Consider the following 13,354-nt stretch of genomic DNA (forward strand, 5'->3'; position numbering starts at 1 on the left):
TAGCAAATAATCAGTCATTTAAAATACAAATCCTTTTACTGTGTTCTTATACTGGTTGGGAACCATTTTCTGGACACATTTTCATATTTTGGCTCCATTATTCCCTAAAAATAATATTTGACATAAATGAAGCCCATACTGCACAAACTTCAGCTCCTTCTGCATCCGATGTTGTAATCAGCATCGCGTTGTGACGTAAAACATGGTTCTATGGGGCCTCAAATGGGGTCACTAAAAGAAGTTATTTTCCCCGTAAGGTAAACCAGTATCCGGACAAATATTTTGACGGTATTTTGCTGTTAATTTGATATCAAAATAAGTAATTAAACTATTTTTACACATGTCTTTATCATTCATCTCTTCAAAAATGCACACGAAACATAACCCGACGTTCAATAGCAGCTACGAAAGCAAACCGAAGTTGACGATAAAAATCTCGAATTTCGTCTAAGGCGGATTCTTGACAAATCCAATAGATATAGAATAAAATTAGTGCAAAAATCGACAGCCCTGCATTTTATGTAACTATTACCGTGAAATTATAAGTAGCACATGTTATCAGCGGACAATCAATATGAAGTTTAATTATTTCTTCCCCACTTGGTACCACGGCAAGTGTGAACTACTGCGCATGCGCAATGCTATCTTCATGCCCCGTTAAGACAGAAAGTTGTTTTGTAAACAAAGGTGTGTTATCATAAAAAAAACTAACATAAAACAGTTTTGTAATATAGTGGTTGGATGTAGACATGAAGATCAAACACCTAAATGATCTAGATGAAACAATAACAGGAATAACAACGAAATAAAGCGGATATTACATTTGTCCGGAAACTGGTCCTGTCCGGAAACTGGCTCCCAACCAGTATGTTTACAATATATAGGTCGATCATTTTCACCACAAATGGCCACCAACGGCCCAAGAGTTAAAAAAATTTCCCAATAACAGAATTTCTTCAAACTTTGGATATTGAAGGACAATCATCTAAGAAACAAAAATATGCAATAAAAGTCATAGGTCACCCGTACTGAAAGTTATCTCCCCTTGTAAACGACATTCCCCATCCCCCTCCACCCCCCCCCCCCCCCCCTCCCCAAAAATGCCGTTTTCAAGGGCAGATAACTCTTTTTAAATACTGGTGACCTATGACTTTTATTGCATATCTTTGTTTCTTAGATGATTGTCCTTCAATATCCAAAATTTGAAGAAATTCTGTTAAACTTATTGGGAAAAAAATCGCCCATCTGTATATACAGATCGAGACTCTAGATCTAGCTTGTCCCGATATGTTTGAAGCATTTGGAATATCACAGTACTTACACTGTTTTCTAGAAGGTCTGAATTAAATGTATAGAGACTTTTGTGTTTAAGAAAAATGTGTGACCGCATTTTATGTTTGTACAGACTCAATCAAATCTCGCCAGAAAATTACAAACTGCGTATCAGAAACAAAGGGAAGTAACTGAAACTAACGATGAATCTGACATCGGTGCATCCTCTCTAGAACAAACTAAGCCATTTAAAAACAACAAGAGAGATGGTAATTCCCCGAAAACCAGGTTTTTCAAATATTTTCTTTTTTCAGTAACATTGACCACAACGTAACAGTGACAATGACCCTAGTGGCCATCCCCTAATCTGGAACAATTAAGCTACCCACATACAAAGTTCCATTGTCGATATCACAGATGAAGGACATTGATGTGAAGATGACTACCATAAATAATGGACTTTTTCTGTGGCTATTTTTTTCTCTCTAGAATTATGGCCATTTCTTAATTTCACAAAATAGGCCATAGTGAAGAAATTTGGTGTTTTTTTTTCTCCATTTTTAGTAGAAGTGACCTTAAGTTGCTTATATGCCAAGTTTAAATGCATCGATAGAAACGTAAGTTATTGGGTGGAAACTGTTTTTGTTTCCTAGTTTTAATAACATTGACCTTGACCTTAAATCCACTGACCCCAAATCAAATCCCAACATTGGTCTTATAATGTTATACCGGCGAACATAAAATCTGGTCTTGAGTTATTCGTATTCATCTCTTAATTGGTGCTAGTTCTTTATCCAAAATTGTACCCTTCTTTGAAAAAAAACAACAACAACGTCATTTGCACTTTGAAGAAAACATATTTTCAAACAAGCATACAGACGTTAAAGCCTCTGAGTTTTGGTAATGCAATGGACGTTTCTTGTCCGTTTTCGGTAGCAATGCTTGCTACTCTGGTCGTCTACAACTTTAACATTTTACAAATTTGCCAAAGGTTTCACAACGATGACCGCTCATACCAGATGATTTGCCAGTGACTAACAAAATTTTCTTCATATGCTAGTATTGTAGCGTAAACAATCTTTATTCTTTCAGACATTTTTTGCGTTTTTTTAAATATGTTTACAGTACATTATGGGAAAAAGAACTGGAAGAACAGTTATGTATAGGTCACAGTTTGTTTTGGAACAAAGCACAACAGTACCAAGCCAGTCAACCTATTTAAAACGTTTTTGTTATGAAGAGTCTGGACAGACGCAGAACAAATTACAAGACGATTGCCTTATTTTGTCTCGTCCTGACAAAGCTAGTTTTTCTTTAATATTAATGGAAATGATCGGACTTGTGAAATGACAATGTTCTCCAATAAAATCAAATGATCAATATAACACATTAAATTAAGCGACCATCGGCAAATCTTTGCGTGACATGATAAGATTAGCATTTGCTTCTTAGAACTTATAGCTACGCCCCTGGTTACCCTTCATCAGTTAGTCATTCAGCTGTCAGTTTTTGTAAATTAAAAGTTTTCATTTTGTATGTAAGCAATTTGCGGACAGATTCCTAAATCCCCTCTTCTAGCATACCCACCTTTATCTTTCTGGTTTGTGTCACTTTATCTTTTAGTTTTCGTTGATGCTGCAGCTGTTGCACGCCCATCAAAAGTGTACTGGTACAAGATACAGGCCTTCCCCGTTTAGTTTCTCCTGAACCATTGTTCCATGGTTCACAACCCTTTAAATCACGCAAGTTTTTTCGGGTATTTTCGTGATGTATTTCGTGATCTGTCTGCAAAAATCGTGTGGGAGCGCTATTTAGACGCTTCCTCCGATGAGCCAAAATGAATTTTCTATTGTCAAAGGAACGTGAAAAGTGGCATTCGTGCTCGGTTTGATCGTCAGCCATTTCTTCGCCGATATCTGCAATAAGAGAATGGATTTGAAGTTAATCTGTTACGGTTAAAAAGAATCAATCTAGAAAGTAGGAAAAATTAGCTAAATTGCACGAGTCTGCTAGAGACATAAACACACTTATAACTGATCTTCTTTATTCTATATAAAATTGAGATACTTCCAGTTGCAGCAGCACACACTGGTACCCGTTTTAAATATCTCCATTTTAATCAAAGGCAAAATGGAGGTTATGTTAGATAAAAAAATATTTTCAGTCGTCGTGGTCTGTTAAAAAGCTCATTTAGAGCTAATTTTATACTGTTATATGTCTTGCCGACTTAAAAAAAATTTACCTTATTTTATCTATCTTATCTTAGTCAAACAAACACACTGAGACTCCACATTGTAGTAGAGACACTTCATTATGGAAATGCTACCTAAATGTCAAGTATAGATCTGTCATGTGATATTTCAGCAAAAGAATGCAACGAAACCATGGAAAATAGCTTTAAAGCACAGGAGCCTGAAATTCTATCCATAAGCCACCAAAAGTCTATATATAAAAAAGATCCCCTCTTTGTGTGTTTTTTATATAGAGGGGGAGGGGTCTTTTGGTGGCTTATTGATAGAATTTCAGGCTCATGTGTATAGAGAGAAAAGTCTAAAACTTTTTATTCCGCCATTTTCCTATTTAGTGTAGATAACCTTGCGGTAGTTCAAACCGAATTATTTATAAACATGCCTATATGGTCAACAATTTGATTATGTCTAGCACCTGTCCTGATGTGATTAATATATTGCTGACTGATGATATTTTCGACGTCAAAGGTCACGTCCGCGTGCTGAGTGTTGTGCCAGTTTGTGGAGTCTGCATTTTTTTTTGGAAAGAGGTTTTCCTTGCTGGATATGCCTGCGTGTTTTCTAATGAGTTTTAACTGGAAGCATTAAGTGAGACAAAACGAATCCTACATATATTCTCTTCCGGCCACTTACTGTTGCGAATCCAGGGTTTGACACACCATCTACTGTCGAATAAGTTAGGATTTTTCTCACGTTTAATTGCATATTTAACAGACATGGTTGTTTTAAACAGAAAGTTATAAGAAGCTTATTTTTGTATTAAGGTTTGGTTCTAGTATGTATACTAGTTTACATTTTTCTTGGGTTTGAAGACACAAAATGTTCACAAAACAATAACTTTTAACAATTTATATAATACAATGTATTAAAACGGACAACTTTATTTATCGTATCAAGTTTTATGTTCTTTGAATAAGACATGCGGCACCGAGGTCCATATGCAAATTTACCGACTGCCACTGGGCATAAGGCAACAAAATACATTTTGCTTTTAACATCGAACAAACGTAACATGAAAAACAGTTTTATACACTTTCTTATTACGGATTTCTTCATGTTTTGTAATGTTTTTTTTTTTTGTTTTTTTTTTGTTTCTTTTTTTTTTGCGTTTACGAGTACTTTGCACGAATATACTATATATGCATACTTTTAAGCATGTCATCATATGTCAATACCAGCATATTCTGTATACTGTGTCACACTGTGGTGTTTACAACAAGGCAAAGTTCATTTCAGGATTTTATTGCCTCCGTTCTGTATATACCATTTCCGGCGTGCTATGATTCCTGTCTAACACTGTGATCAGGAATCCAGTAACAGCACATATGCACAGTCTTTAAACACTGGCTACACCCCTTGTGGAATGATCTGAGGATTTTCAAGGCAGCACTAATTAACGTAATATGTTAACAAACAATTAAAGAGGATTAGTTGATTTTATTTTCACTGTAAGAACTTGGAGCTTTAATTCAATACATGGGAACCGAAGTTCTACTAAACAATGATTTTAATTCACAAACATGTATATGAAGAAAGAGAATTTCTCATTCTCGCATACCAGAGGTCTGCCATGGACCTCATGATTTTGACGAACCTCTGGTGAATGAGAATGAGGTTTTCTTTACATGATCACTTTTGAAATTGGTGAAATCACAGCCGGTTCAGAACGGAGGCTGACTTTTGATCTTATTAAGGCCCGATCTGTACAATCTAAGGATTTGAGAGAAAAGGTACGGTATTTTTTGAAAAGCATACGTTATAACAAAATAAAATGTGTGATTTGCTGACGGCTTTACTCATCAGTACGCTTTTTTGACCGAAGAGATGAGCGACCGCCACGGTGGCGCTAAGAACCTGAGATGGAATCAATGCTTATCATTAGGTTAAAAGTAGTTTAATAATCAACAAGTATACAATTAACCTTTTACATACACAAATTGTTCACTGTACTTCAACATATCATATACTGTACTTTCATCTGGACAATGACACAATGAGAACTACCAGGTGAGTTGCCTCAGTGTATTTACGTAGGTAAAATGCTACTCCTATAGAAACGACCTTTTCCCTAAGCATTCTTTTTTTTTTTTGCATTTCACACTGTACATGTATACTTCGCAACACTTTGCGTACTCTGCTATTGAGAATAACGGTTATGCTAGAAGTATAATTTGTTATAGAGTAAAATGTGTGTATTTTATTTCACATGTCTGTACGTGTTTTCGACATAAGTGGTGGGCCTACGCCGCTGATGTTGCGCTAAGTGCCGCATGTGGAGCCAAACTGACGCGAAAGCACATTTGATTTCACGGGATTTACCGCCCGTTTCATCAGAATTTTAGTTTTCGACAGGCAAGAAATTTACAACGCAATCTTTTACAAGACAAAATAATTGTACTATCTTCTTCCATTTAAGTTAGAACATACTGACATTTCGTCCGAATATGCAGGTTGTACAGTTAACTTGAGCTCGAACAGATGATCCTTCATTTATGAGTGTACAGTTAAAGATCCATAAAGCTTTAGATTCTATGTTAAAACAGACTAGCAAATAGATGGTATGCATACTTAAATGGTTAGAAAAGCGCTACTTTTAATACTGCACATGAACTTACAGTTAGAGACGTCAAGGGAGGTAATCAAAAACAATAGATTCAATAAAACTTTCTCACTATGTTCATAAATATTCAAATCTTTGACATGTATTAGAGAAAACAATTACTGGAAAAAGGATTTAAAAAGAAATTTATAATTTAGTATATTTTATGTTCATAACGGAAAATGTGGCGGCCACATTTTAAACAAAAGCATTATGAGCCTTTAAATGTCTTAAGTGTACATTGCTAGCACAGACGTATACTGTGCGGTAACTAAAGTCATGTAACGTTTCTCAAACAAACCGGAAGTATGGAATTCTTAGATTGTACAAATTTTGGCCAAATGTCAACTTTACTTTTGAACCGACTCTTTTTCACAGCTTTCAAAAGAGCTCGTTTCATCTACAAATCTTTATACATTGTATACGTAAAGTAGAACCATTTCTGAGTGAAACTACATGGTCTGTCTGTAGAAATGTGGTTCCAAATTGTTACAGAAAGAGTAGTCAACAAACACTTTTTAATTGTTTTCATTCTGCGTTAATTAGTGCCACTGCGGAAGTGGCAATGGCTTTTTCTTCAACTCACATCGAAAAAGAGGTGGAGCTATTGTTTACATGTGGTGGCAGGGCTTACTGTATTCTGTTTTGTTTTTCTGAAATTATTACTAGAAAACTAAAATAAAATCATTTAAGCAATGCCTTGTTTTGCCTGGAATTTTGTTTAACTATCGTTGTGATAATTTATTTCAGCAACAAGTCACATTCAACGTAAACCTATATTAGCGCGGCTTTGTCTCCATATACATTACATTCTATACGAAAAAGCAAATGCGGCTAAAATTTATAATATTACAAAACGATCAAGTCCAACCTGAAAGGTAATTTCTTTTTCCGCAAAACTCATCTGATCTATATATACCCGAGGAGTTTTCCTCAAATCAATATGCAATTTACCATGGTCAGCTTTTAACGAGAATTTGCAAGAATTATCTCCCTTAGTTATTTACTGTGTTTAAGCAATTCCCTTCAAATTGGATTGCCTCCCTTACATTAGCTAAAGTCGTGTCATTCATATTCTTTGTCATGGATTTTGCATTCATCTAAATTTTTGCTTTAGGTAATACACGGAAATTAAGCTCGAACGTTACTCCACAGAAAGCAACAAGTAGCCAGTTTTGATATAAATCCTGTCGTTTTATAGATTAATATATAGAAATATTATTCTTGTGAAGATATATAACTTTTCTCTAAAAAACATTATGTTAGCTTATGATATTGCGAAATTCGTGTTGTCGTGTAACAGAAAATGAAAACATTTGAATAAATTTCTTTTCTTTTGAAACTTTGAATCCCGCTAAACATTGAAATCCAAGACTTTTTTCATAAACGAGCTTTCCCACAAAAACATGTATAATAGTTTTCCTCGAGAAAAACGAAATTTGTGTGAAGATACATGTATTCCCACTTTGCCTGATTGTTCTTGTCCATATAACTGTACTTTTGTTTAACTATCATGCCCAGAAGTTTACCTTAAAACATGATAAAATAAAGTAATAAACTAAGCAATATTGTATTTGACAGGCAATAGCAAAGAAAAACCCGAGCAATTTAACAAACTTCAGAAACGTACAAGTTACTAAAACACGCACACACATGTTTTATGAACTGGCCTTGATCCAAGGTTTTCCATAGAAGTCAAAGGAAGAAAGAATCTATTGAATTATGAATCAAATTTCTGATTTTTCTTATCAGCATTGGTTTTTTTTGTATCAAAGAGATCCGAACTCATTTTTTTAATAAAACAATTAGCTCTGATTCACCCTGTCTACTTATTCATAGTGTCTAAGTTACTTGTATAATCAATGATATATGCCATTCAGATATGTGTTTGTACATACTATACAATTCAATCATGAAATCAAATTTATCGTGTAAACTAAAGTCTTTAGCTGTAAAGGTGGCTATTTTGCATGCTTTCCACGAACAAAACCGTGACAAAAATGTAGGTCGCACTAAAGAGATAATCCTACCGTGCAAACTCATGGAAAGCATGCCAATTTTTTTCTCTTTTTTTACACGCTTGGATTTCATTTCTAAAATAGACATGATATTGCGCGTCTGTTAATTTCACCCTTTCTTTGCATATCGTGGAAACCATGCTGTGTCTTTGTTTAAATAAATTAAATAAATGTACACATTCTCAAATCCCCCCCCCCCCATACACACACACACACTCTCTCTCTCATCAGCTTTCAACGAGCGCCTAACTTGCAAATTACACTATTTCATAAAAAAAATATTCTTTGAATTTGTTTTTCTCCTGTCGTCGAATGTTTCAATATTCCAAAGATATTTAGTTTTCAGTCGGAAATTATGTAATTCATGTTGATTCGTATTGTTCTCATAAACAGTTTGGTGAAAAATCAAAGCTCTGTTCTATTCTGTTCTTTTCAGTTTTTTTTCTATTTTTTGACTAATTAGACAATTATGAACGTTATTATTTCAAAAGACTATATTGAATCGTACGTCACTTGTTGGTATATGCAGTTTCGTAAATTAACACGGTTTAAGTTAAATCAGAACTTTAAGAAATCCACAAGATTTTAATTTCTTGATACACTGAAGTAAAATGGAAGCAAGAAGCCTTTACCCTATTACACTTATAATTATATTATTGTATTGTTTATAAAGTCAAGAATACCTACATATGTGATAATAAATTGTCATGCTTTGATAATTATAATTTATTTGCCTCTAAAGTAACAGAAATTAAAAAGTTTAGTGTTTTTCACTATGTGTTCAATATAAGCGATGGTGATACTTTTAAAACAAAATTGGAAGCAAGAAGATGTTCAGTTAGAATAAATATTTTCACATTAAATTGAAGAGCAGTAATTGAAGTTTACTGTCATATCTGGTAAAATATTCACACACCAAAAGATATATTTGAAATTAATCATTGAAAATAAATTTCCTATATAATCTATTGCTCAAATTAATATCAGTAGGGAAACCAATATTGATTATCGGATAGTTTTCAAGGGGGACAACCTACTATGATAAGCCAGCCAAATATAATAAAAGCTGGGGATGCTATTCAAAATGAATTAAGAGGATGTTGTAAATCCCGAATTGTGTTTATCTATGTCAACACGTATCAATGAGTGCTGTGGTACTTTCATTCGTTTGATTGTTCTATTTTTTATGACTCGTAAAGTCTGCTTATCTCATTGGAAGGAAACTGGTCACATGCATGGATGTCCATAGAAAGTGATATTCGCCGTAAAAAGTGATATTCTTATATATTAAGAAGTACCGGTATTTGTTTCTGGTAAAATCTTAGTCCTATATCTGTCAAAGTGAGACTTATCTAAAAGTCGATTTCGCTTTATTTTATTGACAGAATTGTAAGCACGGACTTTAAAAATTGGTAAATCAATAACTGAAGCAAAAGTATTAGAAAAACACTGCTTTGAGAAGAACTGAGCATGAAGCATTACGAATAGTGATAAATACCCATTCATACTTCTGCTGTTACACCATAATTCGTATACAACTTATTTGAGAGTGATTCAATTCCTGCATGTGAAACCCTAGCAATCCCTCAATTATAGAAGACCATAAGTAATATTTTTATATAATAAACAGAGCTGAAGTAACTGGAAATAATTGTGAATGCGCTACCCATATTATCCAATGATGTAATAATAAAGTATCAATTTTGTACTTTTCATGTAAAACTATTTTAATGCTGCAGAAGAAATCTGATACATTCCGACAATTAATATGTAGTGAAATACCAGTTTGATACTGTATTGTTGAGTACAATCAAAATGCTTCACGAATTAAACCCCAAACCCCATAATTCTACACCGGATACTTACGTTATCAATTTTAAGCGTCTAGATTGTCCTCAACTGTGACTGACCAGTGATGATCGTTTAGATCGTCCTCAACGATGGTAGTCAAGACTTTTGCTGGCACTATCCCAAATGAAAAAAAATGTACATGAGGTAAAATATGTCGCTATATTGTGTTCGTGGTGTTAAACAGCCTGGTATAAACACAGCAGTATGTTTTTCCTTCATTCATTTATAACATCAACATTGTAATCCTTTTCTATTACCGCGACCGATTAATCAACAGCACACTGTGTCCTTGCAAAACTAGCCAGTAAGATCGAAATATCCTAAATGCATAGTCATTCTGACTTTTTATTCTGTAATACTATGAAAGATGGTTATATAAATTGTTTTGAACATCTTAAAATCATGCAAAATTATACAAAAAATTAAATCAATGTTAACATATGTCTTGCCTTTAGCAGAATTAATATTCAACAGTTTTATTAGGTATGTTCTTCTTTTGAACCATTTGATTTAATTTACAAGTGTGCATAAATTATAAACACTGCTTCAAGGACTTTAAAAAAAGACATAATCATGTTTATTTACATAGCCGAAGTATTTACGACTATTTGTGTAGCAAATAAGGAAGAAAAAATAACATTTTACACAGAACACAGTGTTGTATTGGGCCGACGTTGGTTGGTTGGTTGTGTTCAGTGCGCTTTTTAGCTCACCGTGACGGAAACAACGGGAGCTAATATTGCGATATACCCGGTGTCGTTGTCGGCTTCGTGTGTTATCATGACCCTTTTTGTACTTAGTCATTTTTGTCAAGGAAATTCTGTCCACGATTGTCAACAAGAAAGTATCTCAGTAATTACAAGTTACAATTAAGTAAATCTCAACACACTTCTTCTTCGTCATCACCATGGTGATGTACCAACTGAATGACTTTACTTTTATTTTAATGAAATTATGCTCCTTTTTGTACGTAGCAAATTTCCCGTTTTTCAACAATATTCTATTTGTGGTTTTCAGCGAATTAGTAACTGAGATTTTCTACATACCACAACCTTTATGACACAGGCTTCATTAATATATTGCTTTAAATTTAATTTAGTTATGTCCCTTTTTGTATTTGGCCATGTGTTTGGATATTCTGTTCGCAAGTACCTCAGTAATTACAAGTCGCAACTTAATGAAAATTCATACACTTTTTCGCCAAGATAATACCAACTGAATGACATAGGTTCCGTAACTGTTGCTATGATTTTGAAGGAATTCTGCCCATTCTGTACTCTCTATTTTCTTCAACAAAACGCTATTGTCAGCGAATTGTTCATTTCTCAGTACCTACGCTAATGCTATACCGACTGAACTACCCGGTCGCCTACACATATTCTTATGGAACGCCATGACTGTCTTCTGATGTTGATATATAGAACTTTTATTCTCCTCGTTTTAATATTCAAGTCCTTCAACGTAAAGTCTTTACCATCATAATTTCAACAGTATGAACTAAGTTTCATAATTCATGGTGTCATTTTGATCAAGTTAACTTCCTTTTATACTTCGATTTTTATTTTTTATTTTGGTGCCTTAGATTTCTACCTTCTGTTTTTATCTTGAATACATTTGATAACCCCTGCTTTGAAGATGAACGGGCAATATAGAAATGCTGTTCGTGCATCTGTGTTGCCGTACGTTTGTATGTTACCCTTAACACATACAAAAGCAAATTTTTTTTCTTTGGTTTCTTGTGATTCTTGATAATTTCTTTCATGCTGGACAGGATTTTCTCGTGATTTTGCCGGTGATGTAAAAACTCATCTTACACCCGGGGTGTCACTGAAGATTACTCACGTGCTGTAATGTATGACTGAATGCGTAAATTCATACACTACTATAATTAAATAGTGCTTAAGTGAAAGGCATTCATTTTACTTTATGTCTACTATCAGTTGAGAAATACAGCATGCAAGCAAAAGTTGAAGCTGTGGATGGAATTATCTGGCCCTCCTGTAACTGTTTTGCCGTAACTCAGCAGAGCCTCTTACTTAAACAGTTACACTCGAGCATATATTTTCACCCTTACTTTCAACCAGTGAAAGATTATTATAGTCACTATGTTAGTTTTCCGCCATCTGTAACCCGGCCACTCACTTTACTTCAGTCACCCTCAAATGACCAATCCTTAAATTTGTTCTTTGTGTTTGTTCGTATCCCCTTCCCCCGCACACATGGTGTTATATTTACTTCCCCAGCAGATATTTTAAAGTTTTTTATTAAACAATATTCGAGTTGTCTCCAGGTTAGAGAGCACCAATTGTTTTCCCATGGGCTTCCATTATAACGTTATGGCATGTAGGGCTAATTAGTATATATATAAAGGCAGGGTTAATTAGCATGTAAAGGGATGTGTGGCATTCTGACGGAGCAGTTTTATAGTTTCCCTTATGCTTGTTTTCAAATGCAATCTAATGTTGCTTACTATTTGAATAGCTTGATATCATAAGCAAACTCCATAGATGTAAATAAGAAACGGATTCGCAAAACATGTATAATCATGATATACCCTGTTTTTTGTTATTGTTTTTTATGTTGTTTTTTTTTTCGTTTGGGCATGGAAGAAAATAAGATTCTGGTGAAATTGTGACATGGCATTATCTTCAGAATGTGTTCGAAGATGTAATTTAAAGTCCTTGACGATACATATCAGGTACATACATTCCGTGAGTTTAGAAAATTATAATTTCAAGTGTTCAGCACTTTATTTGTATGAATTTTGAAAATTTGAAAATTCATGCAGCTAAGCCTCGGTCAAATTATTTTTGCTCTTGTCAGTGAGTTTAGTTCCTCTGTAACTACTCATCATAATGAAGTCATACATGCTTTGCCATCATAGTTCTAACAGTATGAACTATATAAGTTTCATAACTCTTGATATTATTTTGAGAAAATGCAACATGATCTCCTTTTCCAATCATAAAACGGACAGTTTAGACGTCTTGTGTTTTAAACTTCTGCTTCGTTTGTCTGTCTGGAATGTTTCGTTAATCCTGCTGTAAGATGGGAAATATGGAAATGTTGTTTATGCATCTGTATGTCCACCTATATGCAGGTCCGCTGGCACCACGTACACACCCCGCCCTACCACTTTCATTCCACACTGTCCGTCGGGTAGGCCTAAGGGGAAATGTGGCATGCAAGACCTGTACAATCATCTTATAAAATAGTAGACTCGCATGGGCTGAAAATATTATAAAACAAATTGTGTACTTCCAAGGATCTCCATATTTATGTACTGTACCTCACTGTGACATCAAACTTTTAACTGACTGCATGTTTCTTTCTGTCTTTTCGGTTACATCTTTGTGAAACTTTGT

At 34.4% G+C, this 13,354-nt stretch overlaps 1 protein-coding gene across 1 annotated transcript in view; it reads right to left on the reverse strand.

Annotated features, from left to right (window-relative positions):
* The window catches only part of LOC123535236 (protein unc-13 homolog D-like), a 66,716-nt gene extending 56,203 nt beyond the window's left edge, over positions 1-10,513 (reverse strand). The window contains exons 1-2 of the mRNA XM_045317810.2: positions 10,005-10,513; positions 2,860-3,188 (exon numbers count right to left, since the gene is read on the reverse strand). Coding sequence (XP_045173745.2) covers positions 2,860-3,174 — 315 coding nt within the window. The 5' untranslated portion in view covers positions 3,175-3,188; positions 10,005-10,513. The remainder of the gene's footprint in view (positions 1-2,859; positions 3,189-10,004) is intronic.
* Between the last annotated feature and the right edge of the window lie 2,841 nt (positions 10,514-13,354).

The sequence above is a fragment of the Mercenaria mercenaria genome, chromosome 12 (assembly GCF_021730395.1).
Source record: "Mercenaria mercenaria strain notata chromosome 12, MADL_Memer_1, whole genome shotgun sequence".
In the NCBI taxonomy this organism is placed as follows: domain Eukaryota; kingdom Metazoa; phylum Mollusca; class Bivalvia; order Venerida; family Veneridae; genus Mercenaria; species Mercenaria mercenaria.